General features: G+C 47.7%; 1 protein-coding gene across 1 annotated transcript in view; it reads left to right on the plus strand.

The window, feature by feature from the left end:
• LOC126260759 (uncharacterized) overlaps window positions 1-17,387 on the plus strand; it is a 1,547,391-nt gene that overhangs the window by 1,519,133 nt on the left and 10,871 nt on the right. The window contains exons 53-57 of the mRNA XM_049958097.1: window positions 520-662; window positions 5,950-6,271; window positions 16,115-16,256; window positions 16,663-16,862; window positions 17,047-17,199. Of these exons, the coding sequence (XP_049814054.1) occupies window positions 520-662; window positions 5,950-6,271; window positions 16,115-16,256; window positions 16,663-16,862; window positions 17,047-17,199 (960 nt within the window). The remainder of the gene's footprint in view (window positions 1-519; window positions 663-5,949; window positions 6,272-16,114; window positions 16,257-16,662; window positions 16,863-17,046; window positions 17,200-17,387) is intronic.

Below are 17,387 nucleotides of genomic sequence, written 5' to 3' on the forward strand. Positions count from 1 at the left end.
ACTGCTGGCGGCTCACCTCCAACTGCTACGCCCTGTTAACAGCCAACTGCCCAACACTACAATAGCATATTCCAACAATGCAAACCAGCCACAGACTGCACACAGCACAGCCAATGATTTTCATACAGAGCGCTACATGGCGTTACCAAAATAAAAACCTAAACAGCCTACTTATAAGACTTTAATTATAACTACCCAGTATTTCGCTTCACTGAAGTGTTTTAGTTGAAATACTGTTTTAAATTTTTGATTCACTGTTTTACTCAAATGGGAGGACAGTGGCAGGTGTGTGGGTGGGGGGGGGGCGGCAGCGCACATTATAGGCTTTGGAATAAGGTGGGGTTGGGGAAGCCATTTAGGAGGGGGAAGGTGTTCTACTTTGTCTACTTGCCACGGGGCTATACTTTCGCCCCTGGATGTTCCACTCCTTGGGAGTGGACGGTGTGGTGAGGTAAGGGACGCCCTCGGGAACAGTGCGATGTGAGAGGTGACCGCGGCCCGCGGCTCTGGCTGTTGCAGCTGCCTGTCGCTGTCGCACCACGTGTCGGGCCTGAGCGAGGGCTACGACTACCAGTTCCGCGTCCGCGCCCACAACCGCCACGGCGCCAGCGAGCCGGGCCTCGAGACGCCGCCCTTCGCAGCTGCCCGCGTCGCCACACCAGGTGAGATTAAGACTACAAATATCCAACTATTTCGCAGTCGAACATCGAGCTCGAGCACGTACTACAGTCGGTCAGCAACGAGTACACCCAAAGGGTCACAACATTGAATGGCGGCAGCACCATCGAGGCAATCTGTACTTCGACCATATTCGCCAGGTACGCAACACGCATCGTGAACTGGACGCTAGTGTAGTAGGATAAACTGGAAAGGAAAGGCAGAAAAGTCGTGACACTTCACCACGTACTTCCACCTCGCAGTGACGTCTGCAGATACTTGCCCACACAGCGATGGGAGAGGACTCTTGCATGTGAGGCATCTACATGGATACTCTGCAAATCACATTTAAGTGCCTAGCAGAGGGTTCGTCTAATCACATTCACAAGTCTCTATTGTTAAATCTCGTATAGTGGGCGGAAAGAATGAACACCTATATCTTTCCGTACGAGCTCGATGCCCTTATTTTTCCATGGTGATCGTTCCTCCCTATGTAGGTTGGCGTTAACAAAATATTTTCGCATTCAGAGGAGAAAATTGGTGATTGAAATTATGTGAGAAGGTTCTGCCGCAACAAAAATCCGCCGTTGTTTTAATGACATCCACCCCAAATCATGTATCATTTCAGTGGCACTCTCTCCCCTATTTCACGATAATACAAAACGTGCTGCCCTTCTTTGAATTTTCTTGATGTAGTCCGTCAATCCTATCTGATAAGGAGCCCACACCGCGCAGCAGTATTCTAAAAGAGGATGGACAAGCGTAGTGTAGGTTTTGGCGTCGTACGGCGTTTCTCCCGCCTTCCTTACATCTAGGCCCTGTCAACCTTCCGTTCACGGACGTCGCTAAATTCTTGCGTCTTATGTTTGACAGAAAACTGTGCTGGTCCTCCCACGTTTCCTGTCTTTCGGCTCGCTGTCTGTGTCCTGAATGGTACCGCCTGGTAAGCGGACCGAGTGGTCCTTCTCCGCCTCTATCGCGCCTTAGTGCGCTCGAAATTGGACTAAGGAAGCATAGTTTACTTCTCTGCTCGGCCGTCTATTCTTCGGCGTCTCGACTCTGTCCACCACCGTGGATTACGTTGTCTGTATCTTTTTACACCAGCCCTGAACCTCCGCTGTCCAATCGGCGAGCTGTCCTTCTGAGTCGTTACGCTAGCCATCTGTCTTCCACGCCTGCTAATCCGGCACATGACATTTTTTTCGACGCCTCCTTGGATTTAGGGTATGCAGGCCGCCCTTCCTAATACCACCGGGAGTCCGCTTCCGTAAACTGTTCCATTCTCTTTCCTTCCACTTTCCTAAGACTTTATTGACAACTTGGGTTACAACACCGCCTTGGCTCCGGCCCCGGACCTGCCTCCTCCGTGACCTTTCAGTTTCCCAAGGATGGTACCCCTTCTCTTATTTATCGTCGGGCATTTGCTGCTCTATGCGCACAAATGAAGGATGCCACATTTATTTACACTGATGGCTCAAAAACTTCGTTTGGTGTTGGGAGTGCCTATATTGTTGGCGACACCTCAAATCGATTTCGGCTTCCCGACCAGTGTTCGGTTTTTACTGCGGACATTTACGCTGTTCTCCAGGCTATTCAATACATCAGTCACCATCAGCGGATACAGTATGTTATCTGCTCAGATTCGCTCAGCTCTCTCCTCAGTCTCCAAGCTCTCTACCCTGTCCACCCTCTGGTCCACCGGATTCAGGACTGCCTCCACTTGGGGGGCGTCTCTGTGGCGTTCCTGTGGATCCCAGGACATGTTGGTATCTCTGGAAATGAGGCGGCCGATACAGCGGCCAAGGCTGCAGTCTCTCTTCTTCAGCCTGCTATTCGCATGATTCCCTTCGCCGATCTGCGGAGTGTTTTATGTCATCGTGTTGCTCTTTTATGACACGCACGTTGGTCGGCACTTCGGAATAATAAATTGCGGGACGTGAAAGCTCTTCCCTGTGCTTGGACCTGTTCCTCCCGAACTCGTCGTCGGGAGGAGGTAATTTTAACTAGACTCCACTGCTCTCAACTGAGGACGGTGATACACCTTTTACTTGAGTGCCCATATTTCACTCCGTTACGCGCCCGTCTACAGCTGTCGCCTGATATCTTCCATTTTAGCAGATGACACGCGCTCATCCGATCGCGTTCTCGAGTTTATTAAAGCCAGTGAGATGACGTCAGTCATTTGAAGCTCTTTTTGGGGACAACCAACCCCTTCTATAGTGGTTTTTTAAGCTTTCCTTCTGTTTTTGTTTCCCCACTTTGAGTTTCGCTCCCATTGCTGCTAGTTTCCAGTTTCGTTTTTTTAACTTTTCCTGAGTCACAGACCGGGCGCTAATGACCGTAGCAGTTTTGAGCCCTAAAATCATAACAAAAAAATATAGTGTAGCAGTTTCCTAAGTATCCTGCCAATAAAACGCAGTCTTTGGTTAGCCTTCCCCATAACATATGCTATCTGTTCCTTCCAATTTAAGTTATTCGTAGTTGTAATTCCTAGGTATTTAGTTGAATCTACAGCCTTTAGAGTTGACTGATTTACCGTGTAACCGAAGTTTAACGGATCCCTTTTAGCACTGATGTGGACCACCTCAAATTTTTCGTTATTTAGGATCAACTGTCAATTTTCGCAGTAACAATCCACAGCGACCTTAAGTGGAATGACCATTTAAAACAGATAATGGGAAAAGCAGACACCAGGCCAAGATTCATCGGAAGAATCTTGAGGAAACGTAATTCATCCACGAAAGAAGTGGCTTATAAGGTGCTCGTTCGCCCGATTCTTGAGTATTGTTAATCTATGTGGGATCCCTATCAGGTAGGACTGATAGATAAGATCCAATGAAGAGCAGCATTTCGTCACGGGATCGTTTAGTTGGCGAGAGAGCGTTACGGAGATGCTGAGGAGAAAATTGGAGAAATTAGAGCCAATACAGAGGCTCACCGACAATCATTCTTCCCACTCACTATTCACGAGTGGAACAGGGTTGGAGGGATCAGACAGCGGTACCCAAAGTACCCTCCACCTCACACCATTAGGTGGCTTGCGGAGTATGATGTAGATGTAGATCTTCAAGCTGAACAAAACTCTACCCCACCTGCAACCTGACTCTGACCATTGCGACAGTCCGAGCAGCCCTCTTCGATTGTTTGCAGATGATGCTGTCATTTACCATCTTTTGAAGTCATCAGATGATCAAATCCAACTGCAAAAGATTGACTGGCAAAAAGTGCGAGGTCATCCACGTGAGTACTAAAAGAAATACATTAAATTTTGACTACACAGTGAATCACACAAATCTCTTGGTTGTCAATTCAACTTAATACCTAGGCATTACAATTGCGGGAACGATAGCATAGATAATGTTTCGGGGAAATCAAACCAAAGATCACAGTTCATTGGCAGAACACACGGGAAATGCAATATGCCTACTACAGACACTGCTTTTAATACGCCTGTCCGACCTCTTCTGGAGTATTGATGTGCAGTGTGGGCTCTGCATCAGATAAGATTGACGGAGGACAACGAAAAAGTTCAGAGCAGAGACTGTGCCACGGATGTGATACGCAAATTGGGGTGGCAATCGTTAAAATAAAGGCGTTTTTCGTTGCGGCAGACTCTTCTAATGAAATCTGAGTTACCAACTTTCTCCTGAATGTGAAAATATGTTGTTGGTGCGCATCTACACAGGGAGACATGATCAACATAGTAAATAAGAGAAATCGGAGCGTCCACGGAAAGAGTTAAGTGTTTGTTTTTGCCACACACTGTTAGTGTGAAACAGCAGAGAAATATCTTGAAGGTGATCCGATGTCAGGCACTTTTTGTGAATTGCGGAGCAATGATGTAGATATGGAACAGAAGTGGCACACAGGTGCAGTCAGGAAATGTATTACAAAAATCATGATTGCTAAAGCTGTAATGAAACTATTTGTGATTTATTACTTGCCTTTCATTCCACCTTGATTTGTTTCGTTATAACTTTTTCACGGTGAATATGTTTAGTTCATTTCCATTTATTATATAAATTTTAAATCGGATGACAGTTCTTAGAAACATCACCGTACTCCGGATACGCATTACTTCCTTATTGTTTGCCAGCTATGGTACATTTCCATACAGAGTAGGTAGGTCAACAGCCATACGAAACTTCGATGTCGTATTTTTCTTAGTTTTTCACGTATATGCGTCATAATCAAGAGATAAGTCGTTTCATCTGCCCTCGGACGTTGAGTGAAGATCCAATAGCGGTCGTGGCCAGAATACAATGACTTGTGCGTAGTGCCCAATACAAATTACGTGATGTATTGCTCCAGATATTCTCTGTTTTTATTAATGGACCCAGATTAATCCTTAGCACTGCTACACTATCAAATCTGTGTGAATAAGGATCAACAGGCTCTTTCATACACGAGACAGGATTAAACTTTTAAGTAGCCAAAGTCAATAATTGAAGTCTTGTAGCTACGTAACTCCAAAAAGATTTCAAAACACAACTGAAGTTGAAAAAATATTTCGCTAACTGTTCACACACCGCCTCCAGCTGGCTCCTGACGGCATCTCCTTTCAAAAAACAAAAAGTTCAGAGTCAATAGGGAAAAAGTCAGAGAAAAACACCACGTACAAATGTAATTCGCCAGCTTCAATTAAACCTCGCTGATTCTGCTTCATTCATCAAATACCACATCCCTGTCAGCTACTGGTTCTGTGATCTTGTATAAGGGCTCTGTCTGCCAAGCACATGAACACTAGTAAAAACACAACTCGTCTAGAAAAAGCAGAAAATGAGTTCAGTTTTTCACATCTGCATCCAAGAATGCACTTCAGATTCTTGTATTCTTTCCGTATTTGAATAGTAACTTTGCTGGTGAGGAATGATCACTAACTCCGGAAAGGACTTCTTCACCTAAGAGCCGAGGCCGATTCCTACATCTTACGAACTCCAAATTGTTCCATGAAATTATCTAGTTCACAGCTGTTTTCTCAGTCAGTTTCAGAAGCAGAAGTCAAGCATTTCCAAAGGGCATTTCTTGAACCCACTGATGGCACTATTCTGCAGATTGCTGCATCCTAGCAGGACTTTGAGAAAGTTCCTTCACAACGGGGAAAACACCCGCCATTCTGGGAAAGTACTCTTAAACCAGTCCTATAAGTCTTGACCGCAATTAATTTAGAAGTCTCGTCATCTTCAGATCGCACAAATTTTCCCCATCTCCTGGATACTGGAAGCTCGATCTACCGTCCACAACAGCGGAAAGGACGAGCATGTGACGTTACAGATTGGTTGTTGTTTACAGACGGGGTTAAGCTGGAGGAAGAAGAAGACGTCCCGGAGGAAGAGGACTGGGACTCTGAGGAAGTGTCTGCAGGGGGCGACTTCGCGTCCGGCTACGAGGTGCTGCAGGAGCTGGGCAAGGGCCGGTACGGCGTGGTGCACCTGGTGCGCCACCGGCGCTCGCAGCGCCTCTTCGCCGGGAAGTTCCTGCGCTGTGTGAAGGCGGCCGACCGCGACAAGGCGCGCGCCGAGGTCGACATCATGCGCCGCCTCAGGCACCCCAAGCTGCTGCGCCTCGCTGCCGTCTTCGAGGCGCCGCGCGAGGTGGTCGTCGTCACCGAGTAGTGAGTAGCCTGCTCACTCTGAAGCGCACACAGTATTCCTGTTCATCTGTTTATAAGCATACTGGACAAACACTTTGTCACCCTCTGCCCCCCCCCCCCCCCCACACACACACACACACTCCCCCTGCGGGTCCGGGGATTAGAATAGGCCCGAGGTATTCCTGCCTGTCGTAAGAGGCGACTAAAAGGAGACCATCCCCCTCACGGGGGTAGTTAGCGCCTGCGTCCGGAGACGGACGGTTTCCCGACCTATAATCGTGGTCTTTTTGGTTTTTCACTTCTCGTTTCTTCATTCCTTTTGTTGGTTCCTTTTTTTGCTCTTCTCCACTTCACTGTCTTCCTTACTCTTTCCCTTGACTTCTCCTTGCCTTCTCATTGCCTTTTTCTCCTTGCCTTCTCATTGCCTTTTTCTCCTTGCCTTCTCATTGCCTTTTTCTCCTTGCCTTCTCATTGCCTTTTTCTCCTTGCCTTCTCATTGCCTTCTTCTCCTTGCCTTCTCCTTGCCTCCTTCTCCTTGCTTTCTCATTGCCTTCTTCTCCTTGCCTTCTCTGGTCTCCGCCTCGGCGTTTGAGACAGTCTGTCCTCTTTCTCCCTCTCTCTTCTTTTTCCTCTTCTTCCTTCCTCCCTGTGCGTGTCTGAAGGCCGACCCACGCGTTCGCACGCGTAGCCGGTGACGGGGTAACGCGTAAGTCCCCGCCCTGGGTAGACATGTAAGGCACGCGCGTACCCCCTGGTAAAGGCCAGGCCCGGGGAGGGGTGATTGCCTGAGCTGATACCTTCTGACCATGCCGATTGGTCCCTCCGTCTGTTTCTCGGGAGGTGTGACCTGAGGTGTAAACATTCACCTAAGGCGGGAGTGCCCTCTGAGAGGGTCCCCACAAGGAAGGAGCGCGCCATCGGAGACGCTGGCAATCATGGGGGATTCCTCCGCAATGGATTCTACTCCATCGCTTTCGACTTCGACCCACAAACGGAAACGTGACCAGCCAACAGTGACAAAAATACTACCGCCTGCCCCACAGTTCCTCGTCGTTTCTCGATCTGAGGAAGGAAAGGATTTTTCCTCTGTCAACCCTTTCGTTATCCAGAAGGGCGTCGATGCCATAGCTGGATCTGTCAAATCTTGTACCAGATTGCGTAACGGTACCCTATTACTCGAAACTGAGAGCGCCTTTCAGGCACAAAAACTGCTTCGGGCCACACTCCTTTACACATTCCCTGTCCGGGTGGAGGCTCACCGAACTTTGAATTCGTCTCGTGGTGTGGTCTATACTAGATCCCTCGACGGCTTGACTGACGAGGAGATTCAATCTTTCCTCGCTGAGCAGGGCGTGACGGCTGTCCATAGGGTCATGAAAAAGGTCAACAATGACCTTGTACCGACCCGGACACTTTTCTTAACCTTCGATAGTGTTAAGCTGCCATCGCGCATCAAGGCGGGCTACGAGGTCATTTCAGTTCGCCCCTATGTCCCGACACCTACGCGCTGCTACCAGTGTCAGCGTTTCAATCACACTCGACAGTCTTGTTCCAATGCGGCTAAATGTGTCACTTGTGGCAGGGATGCCCATGAGGGTGACTGTCCACCTCCGTCTCCTCGTTGTGTGAACTGTCAGGGTGACCATGCCGCATCCTCCCGCGACTGTCCTGTCTATAAGGAAGAACGCTGTATCCAGGAAATTCGGGTCAAAGAGAAAGTGTCCACCTCGGCTGCTCGCAAGCTATTGGCTAGTAGGAAGCCCACGCTGCTCCCAGCGGGGAAATACAGCACTGTCCTCGCCTCTCCTCGGACTACCCGGGAGGTAGCAACCCAGACATGCGATCTGACCTTCAGCACCACGGTCGTCCGTTCGGCCAGTGCTAAGATCGCGCGGTCGACGTCTCCTCTTCCTCCCATCACCCCACAGACACCAGCCACTTCCTCAGCTTCTGCTCAGTCGAAGACCCCGAAGTCAGATGCACGGGCCTTCAAGAAGGAACCATCCCGTGCAGACTTCCTCCGTTCCTCGACCTCCCAGCCTTCGACCGGTACTTCCACCAAACGTCCTTCTAAAAAGGCGCATAGGAAGCACAGTTCTCCTTCTCCGCCGCGGCGCCTTTCTTCTCCTGCGCCACCCAGCGGTTGCCGCCCCAGGCCGTCATCCGTTTCGCCTGGCCGCACCGCTGGTAGCCGAACGTCTGGCCGTTCACCGGCGGAGGAAGCTCCCCCTCCCGGCCATCCTCCTGAGATGGCCGATGACCCTATAGACCCCATGGACGATGACTGTCCGCCTCCTGCTAGCGGCGGCAGTGCTCGCTCGAAGCCAGGCCCTAAGCGGCCTTCGAGGTGACCCCTTCTCTCATCTTCCTTTTCTTACGATGGCACTTATTACCTGGAATATTCGCAGCATTCGCTCCAACCGAGAGGACTTGAAGTTGCTGCTTCGCTCGCATCGTCCGCTCGTCGTAGCCCTCCAGGAAACGAAGCTACGCCCATGCGATCAAATTGCCTTGGCACACTACACCTCTGTGCGTTTTGACCTACCCCCTGTGGTAGGTATCCCAGCTCATGGAGGGGTTATGTTGCTGGTCCGGGATGATATTTACTACGATCCCATCACGTTGCACACCGGCCTGCAGGCAGTAGCCATCCGCATTACTCTCCCCACTTTCACGTTTTCCTTTTGTACCGTTTACGCTCCATCGTCATCTGCCGTTACCAGGGCAGACATGACGCAACTTCTTACTCAGCTACCTGCACCATTTTTGTTAACTGGAGACTTCAATGCCCACCATCCTCTTTGGGGCTCTCCAGCATCCTGCCCGAGGGGCTCCTTGTTAGCAGACCTTTTCAACCAGCTCAATCTTGTCTGCCTCAATACTGGCGCCCCTACTTTTCTTTCGGACACATCTCATACCTATTCCCATTTAGACCTCTCTATATGTACTCCCCAACTTGCACGCCGGTTTGAGTGGTATGCACTTGCTGATGCATATTCGAGCGACCACTTCCCGTGTGTTATCCATCTCCTGCAGCATACTCCCTCTCCGTGCTCCTCTCGTTGGACCATCTCCAAGGCAGACTGGGGGCTCTTCTCTTCCAGGGCGACCTTTCAGGATCAAACCTTCACAAGCTGCGATCGTCAGGTCGCACACCTCACGGAAGTCATTCTCGCTGCTGCTGAATATTCCATCCCTCACCCTACTTCTTCTCCACGTCGCGTACCGGTCCCCTGGTGGACCGCAGCATGTAGGGACGCTTTACGTGCTCGTCGACGTGCTTTACGCACCTTTAAACGCCACCCTACAGTGGCGAATTGCATTAATTATAAACGATTACGTGCTCAGTGTCGTCGTATTATTAAAGAAAGCAAGAAAGCCAGCTGGGCTGCTTTCACCAGCACCTTCAACAGTTCTACTCCTTCTTCTGTTGTCTGGGGTAGCCTGCGCCGGCTATCTGGCACTAAGGTCCACTCCCCAGTTTCTGGCTTGAAGGTCGCGAATGAAGTCCTTGTGGCCCCTGAGGCTGTCTCCAATGCCTTCGGCCGCTTTTTCGCCGAGGTTTCGAGCTCCGCTCATTACCACCCTGCCTTCCTCCCCCGCAAACAGGCAGAGGAGGCGAGGCCACCTAACTTCCGCTCCTCGAATCGTGAAGGTTATAATGCCCCATTCACCATGCGGGAACTGGAAAACGCACTTGGCCGATCACGGTCCTCCGCTCCAGGGCCTGATTCTATTCATATCCAGATGCTGAAGAACCTTTCTCCTGCGGGTAAAGGTTTTCTTCTTCGTACTTACAATCGCATCTGGATTGAGGGACATGTTCCCGCATGCTGGCGCGAGTCTATTGTTGTCCCGATTCCTAAGCCGGGGAAGGACAAGCACTTGCCTTCCAGTTATCGACCTATCTCGCTTACCAGCTGTGTCTGTAAAGTGATGGAGCGAATGGTTAACTCTCGATTGGTTTGGCTGCTCGAGTCTCGACGCCTACTTACCAATGTACAATGTGGATTTCGAAGGCGCCGCTCTGCTGTCGACCATCTGGTTACCTTGTCGACCTTCATCATGAATAACTTCTTGCGGAAGCGCCCGACCGCGGCTGCGTTCTTTGATTTGGAGAAGGCTTACGACACCTGTTGGAGGGCGGGCATTCTCCGCACCATGCATACATGGGGCTTTCGCGGTCGCCTCCCTCTTTTTATTCGTTCCTTTTTAATGGATCGACAGTTTCGGGTACGTGTGGGTTCTGTCCTGTCCGACACCTTTCGCCAGGAGAATGGGGTGCCACAGGGCTCAGTTTTGAGCGTCGCTCTCTTCGCCATCGCGATCAATCCAATAATGGATTGCCTCCCAGCTGATGTATCAGGCTCCCTTTTCGTGGACGATTTTACCATCTATTGCAGCGCGCAGTGTCCACGTGTCTTGGAGCGCTGTCTTCAGCGTTCTCTTGACCGTCTTTACTCCTGGAGTGTCGCCAATGGCTTCCGTTTTTCTGCCGAGAAGACGGTCTGTATTAACTTCTGGCGCTACAAAGAGTTTCTCCCACCGTCCTTACGACTCGGTCCCGTTGCTCTCCCACTCGTGGAGACAATCAAATTTTTAGGCCTTACCTTTGACAGGAAACTTAGCTGGTCTCCACATGTGTCATATTTGGCCGCCCGTTGTACCCGTTCTTTAAATGTCCTCCGTGTTCTCAGTGGTATGTCGTGGGGAGCGGATCGAACCGTCCTCCTTCGCCTATATCGGTCGATCGTCCGCTCCAAGCTGGATTATGGGAGCTTCGTATACTCCTCTGCACGGCCATCCATATTACGCCGCCTCAACTCCATACAACATCGGGGTTTACGACTTGCGATCGGAGCATTTTATACCAGTCCCGTAGAGAGTCTTCATGCTGACGCTGGCGAATTGCCACTCACCTACCGGCGCGATATACTGCTTTGTCGGTATGCCTGTCGGCTACTGTCAATGCCCGACCATCCTTCTTATCGTTCCTTTTTTGACGACTCTCTTGACCTTCAATACGGGTTGTATGTCTCTGCCTTGCTACCCCCTGGAGTTCGCTTTCGTCGCCTCCTTCAACACCTTGATTTTTCACTCCCTGCAACCTTCCGAGTGGGCGAGAGCCGCACGCCACCTTGGCTCCAGGCTCAGGTCCGCGTTCACCTCGACCTCAGCTCGCTCCCAAAAGAGGTCACTTTCGGTTCGGTCTACCACTCCCGTTTTTTGGAACTTCGTTCGAAGTTCAACAACATGACTTTCATTTATACAGATGGCTCTAAGACCAATGACGGGGTCGGGTGTTCCTTTATTGTCGGGGCACAAAGTTTCCAATACCGGCTCCATGGCCATTGTTCGGTCTTCACAGCTGAGCTCTTTGCCCTCTACCAGGCTGTTCTGTACATCTGCCGCCACCGACATTCTGCTTATGTCATCTGCTCAGATTCCCTGAGCGCCATCCAGAGCCTCAGTGATCCGTACCCGGTTCACCCTTTCGTACACCGGATCCAACGCTCTCTTCAGCAGCTGGTGGACGTCGGTACGCCGGTTAGCTTTATGTGGGTTCCTGGCCATGTCGGTATCCCTGGGAACGAAGCTGCAGATGCCGCGGCCAAGGCTGCGGTCCTCCAGCCTCGGACAGCTTCTTGTTGTGTCCCTTCGTCCGATTTTAGCAGGGTCATTTGTCGGCGCGTTGTGTCGCTGTGGCATGCCGATTGGGCTGCACTTACCGACAACAAGCTTCGGGCCTTAAAACCTCTTCCCGTGGCTTGGACGTCCTCCTCACGCCCTTCTCGGCGGGAGGAGGTCGTTTTAGCAAGGTTAAGAATTGGACACTGCCGGTTCAGCCATCGCCATCTGCTGACGGCTGCGCCGGCGCCGTTCTGCCCATGTGGGCACTTGCTGACGGTTAGTCACATTTTAATGTCCTGTCCCGATCTTAAAACACTGCGCCTCGATCTTAACCTGCCTACTACTTTAGATGCCATTTTAGCGGATGACCCACGAGCAGCTGCTCGTGTTCTTTGTTTTATCAATTTGACAAACCTCGCTAAGGACATTTGATGATGTTTTTTAATCCTATGCCTGTCAGTCTGTCTTTTATTGTGTTTTCCCTTTTAGTTGTTGTCAACTTGTGCCTCGCGGTGCATTCTTAGAGTAGTCAGGGCGCTAATGACCATTGAAGTTGTGCGCCCGAAAACCACAAAAAAAAAAAAAAACACACACACACACACTCAGGGGAGACAACACTAATACCATGCATGGGCACCTGCAAAAATTTGAAATTGCCGGGGTGGGTGGGGGGTGGCAAACTCGAAAATTGCAAGTTTTTTATATAATTGATGCAGCAATTGCCAACAGTATTCTGTTAGTGAAATAATCCACGTAAAGCTAAAACTGTATAAATGAGAGGTTTACGGGAATCACAGGAAATATATTCTAGAAATGTACAAGAATCGTGTAATGAAACTGCCTGGCAGATTAAAACTGTGTGCCGGACCGATACTCGAACTCCGGACCTTTCCTTTTGCAGGCAGGTGCTCTACCAACTGAGCTAACCCAGCACGACTCACGATCCATCCTCACAATTTCAAAATCAGTGCACACTCCGCTGCAGAGTGAAAATTTCATTTTGGAAAAATTCTGTAATGAATAAAAACAGTGTGTTCCAGTTCTGAAGGGCTTGGCTAGGCAGTGTAATAAGCGCCCACTCTTGACCTCCCCCTTACCCTTCTGGATGCCTATGATGCCGTATAACGACACCTAACTCTGGAAATGGCCTCAATTCAGCGACGGAGAGGACCCAAAAGTTCCGTCAGGTATTACGTATCCAGCTGCAGTCACCACCTTCACAGATTGATCCAATTGAGCTAAGTTGCGTGGATGTTCATTGTTAGGTTTTACCCACTATCCCAAATAGTACTTCAAACATTCTGTTGGTTCAGGATTGGGTGATTTAGTGCACCATTCGAGAAACAAAAGTGTGCCTGAACATTTACAAAACCACGAGTGTGTACAGTTTTGTGAATATGGCGTTCATCATCTTGGAAGATAGCAGTGTTGGCAGCGTACTGCTCATGAATATGCAAAAGAGCAACATGAAGTCACTAAGAAAAAAAAATTGACTCCGTGACATTGTGTGTGTTAGTCAGCTGCTATCCAGTTTATTTGGCCCATTGAAGACGTGCAGCTTTGTGCTGTTGGTACCCAACTCCAGATGCTCACTGACTGCAGTTTCCTTCGCAGTGTCACACAGAAATTGGTCAACATGAACCAGCATTTGGCGACATCAGCAATTCGTGTCACGTTTGAAACAGATTGTCATTGACAAGTCACGACACTAGTCTCCAGTCTGTCAGTTAGGATGTTTTTACAACCAGTATTATTAAGCAATATTATGTGGCTGCAGGTGGTATACCATTCCCTGTAGACATTTGGACAGTTGCTGTTGACACGCTAATGAATCTCACAAATCCACACACATTAGTTCCTTTCGCCATTGTCGTCTCCATGCAGAGCCACCTTCCAGCCTCAGTTCCAGACACCTGGCTGGCACATTACAACACTTCACTGTCTCAACTTGCATCAGTGTTGCTCACATGACACCCATAGAAGTTCTACTACACTCTGTGTCCAACGTGTTCTTTTAAGGAGTAGCCTAATATTTGACAAGAAAATTAAAGACACTGTTTGTGCACCACTATTAGCAAACATGAGACCCTCAGTCCATTGGATGTCAGGCACCATCCCTTAAACTACCTTCGAATTTGTTTTTGCAACCTACATTTAAAGAGTTCCTCACCGTCTGCCATCTTCATATGTTCTCTCCTTTAGCCTATTTGAAACTACCATGTGTGAAATAATCCCTTCAATGCATACTGATGCCATACAGTGTATCATTAGTGAGCTAGTAATTGAAGTTAACATGCAATAGCATGATTAACGATATTTCTGAGCTTTGTTGTTAAGAGTGATTATTAAGAAATGCATACAGGATTCCTTGCATGCACTTTGAGTCATATACACATGCACACATTCCACCATATGAAGAGAGTATATTACTTGACATTCCTGCCATGATATCTTAAATGTATGTGCCAAAGAATTTAAACAATGGGAAGTCTACAGTGGAATAACACTATTATGAAAAGGAGGTGGAAATGGGGCGCACGCACACACAGACCCTGCAGACAGTGTGTGACTGCATTTAATGTGATGGTGGGGGGTGGGGGGGGGCCTAAATAGATAACATGGGATGGGGAGAGGAGGGGAGGGGTACCAGTGTAAGGATTGGGGAAGGTATTGTGCTGCCTGTGGCAGCATACACAGATGTGGTGGTGACAGGGTAAGGCTTTTATGTGCTAGGTGCAGATTGATGAGGCTATGCAGAGGAGGGGAAAGGGGGGGGGGGGGGGGAGAAAGGAGGAATGAAGAACAGAAAAGGGAGAGGGGTGTATTGGCAGAACAGGTGATCTTTGTTGTGCTGGAGTGGGATCAGGGAAGCAGATACCTAGGTGGAGGACAGCCTAGTGAAGGCTGAGGCCATGGAAGTTATGGAAATAAAGTATATTTTATAGGGGAGAGTTCCCATCTTCCCAGTTTACGAAAGCTGGTGTTGGATCTAGAGGGAGCAGGCTGTGAAGCATTCACTGACATATTCTTCACTTCAATGATTGCTTCACAGCCTGCACCATCCGGATCCTTTCTACAAACACCAGCTTTTCTGAATTGTTCATGTAGGCGTTCTCCTCATTACATACCCTACATTTCTGTAAGACCCCTGGTATTAGCCTTGGCTAGTCCCTGTCCTCCACTACCTATTCTCTTTCCTGCTCCCACTCCAGCACTACACATGCCATCTATTCTGCCAATGCACCCGCTAGTGTGTTCCCCACATCTGTTTATCTCCTTTCCCCTCTCCCTTTTCCACCCCTGTCCCCACCACATACCTGCATGCTATCACAGGTAGCACATCACCTTCCCCCACCACCACCCTACACTTGTAACTCCCCCCCCCCCTCCCTGCCCCATGCTGCCTACTTACCCCACCATCAACTTCAGGTTGCTGTTCAAATCAGATGCAGTTGCAGTCTGTAGTTGGGCCATAGTGGCCAGAAACAGTGCCCATATATGTGTGAGCTGTGCTTGCATGAATAAGGCTTTTTTACCAAAACATTAAATGTTTAGCAGTCTTTTCATAGTGCCTGTCTGCAACTTATCACATTTATGTGATGACTAATAACCTATCCTTTTTGTAATATTGTTGGCAAGGATTTTAGTTGTGTGAGTGGCTACCAAACTATTTTCTTTTCTCTTTTTCATAGTTAAGTGATGTAACAGGTATTGTAAACTTAACATCAATGACTGCATCACTTCACCCATACTGGGACTTAATTGAATACGTATGCAGGCAGACAATACATTTGGAGTGCTATAGGACCATATTTATAAAAATTAATTATAATCTTACTTGATGGGTTGTAGTATGGGGATATTTGCCCATTGTTTCACATTACTCCATTCAAATCTCTACTGCTAATGGAGTTTCCATGCAGAGACTGTTTATATCTCTAAGCACAGCTGCCCAAGTAATTTAAATAAAGATTACTCTCAGTTGTCTGTATAAGAAGAAAAGTTTTGATGCAAACTGACAGTTTATACGAAAAATTGAGAAACACTTTGCAAATGAGGACTTCTGCTTCTGGTGGTCTTGAATGGGCAGAACTGTGTGCTGTTATTGTGAGTAAAATTTAAAGTAGTTTCTTTAGACCAATGTTTTCCATCCCAAGATTCTTCAGCCCCCATCCCCCATCCTGAATTTCTGCTGTTGGATTTCATCTTAAATTTATTCTCTTGAATTTTCAGTATATCTGGAGGTGAGCTGTTTGAGAGAGTAGTCGCAGATGACTTCACATTAACTGAAAGAGACTGTGTGCTCTTTATGCGTCAAATATGCGAGGGAGTCCAGTATATGCACCAGAATTCTGTTGCACATCTTGATCTGAAGGTAAGCAAATTCATTTGATTCATCTGCATTCTAGATAAATGTTCTTATAGTTCACCCTGAATAACACAAAGCTATGTATATCTCACTGTAGGTGGTAAACTTTTACATACCAGGGACTGACAAAAACAATTTACTACCCAATGTTCAGTATTATGTCATGAACTGCTGCAAATAGAGAAGGCCTCAAATGACAGCCTGTTAAATTTTCCAACTTTAATTTCTTAAGTAAGAAGACAGATTAAGCTACAGGAAAGGAAATTTAAAATGAAGGAAATATCTAAAAGTTAAATTTCGGAGCACTGCATAAATACCATACTTCATATTTTACTAGTATACTACTGTCTTAGATTATAATTGTTGTTGTAAGTACAATCTAAGTAATTTAATACAATATTGGAATTTGCAGCCAGAAAACATCATGTGCCGTACACGTACATCTCACCAGATCAAGCTGATCGATTTTGGTCTTGCAAGAATCTTGACACCAGGGAAACCAGAGAGAGTTCTGTTTGGCACCCCTGAATTCATACCACCAGAAATTATAAATTATGAGCCCATTGGTTTTGAATCAGATATGTGGTCTGTTGGCGTTATCTGCTACGTCCTGTGAGTAATCAGTGGTCTCAATTATAACAAATTAAGGTTTGACATGATTTACATAAGCTGTAGGAGAAATTATATTGAATCAAGTGTTTTGGTTAATTTGCTGTTAAAAATTGTGCATGTGTTAATTGATGTTGGAATACCTTTAGAAAGGATGTTGTGTTCATAACATATGGATTGTTCACAGGCTGTCCGGCTTGTCACCATTCATGGGTGACAATGACATAGAGACATTTGCCAATATAACGAGAGCAGATTATGATTTCGATGATGAAGCTTTTGATGCAATTTCTCAGGATGCCAAAGATTTCATCAGTGAACTTCTAGTAAAGAGAAAAGAGTGAGTAATAACACAAAAACCACTGAGCATTTGTTAATAGTGCAGCAAAAACTTACTAGTACCTTTCAACACACAAATCGTTAAACTTTGCTCTTCTAACTGTTAATTTTGGTTAAATATGATAAACCATTGCCATCAAATTAGTTTTTTAAACTATGGTTCATTTATGTTCAGTGGAAATTACTGGA

Source organism: Schistocerca nitens, chromosome 5 (assembly GCF_023898315.1).
Source record: "Schistocerca nitens isolate TAMUIC-IGC-003100 chromosome 5, iqSchNite1.1, whole genome shotgun sequence".
Classification (NCBI taxonomy): Eukaryota; Metazoa; Arthropoda; class Insecta; order Orthoptera; family Acrididae; genus Schistocerca; species Schistocerca nitens.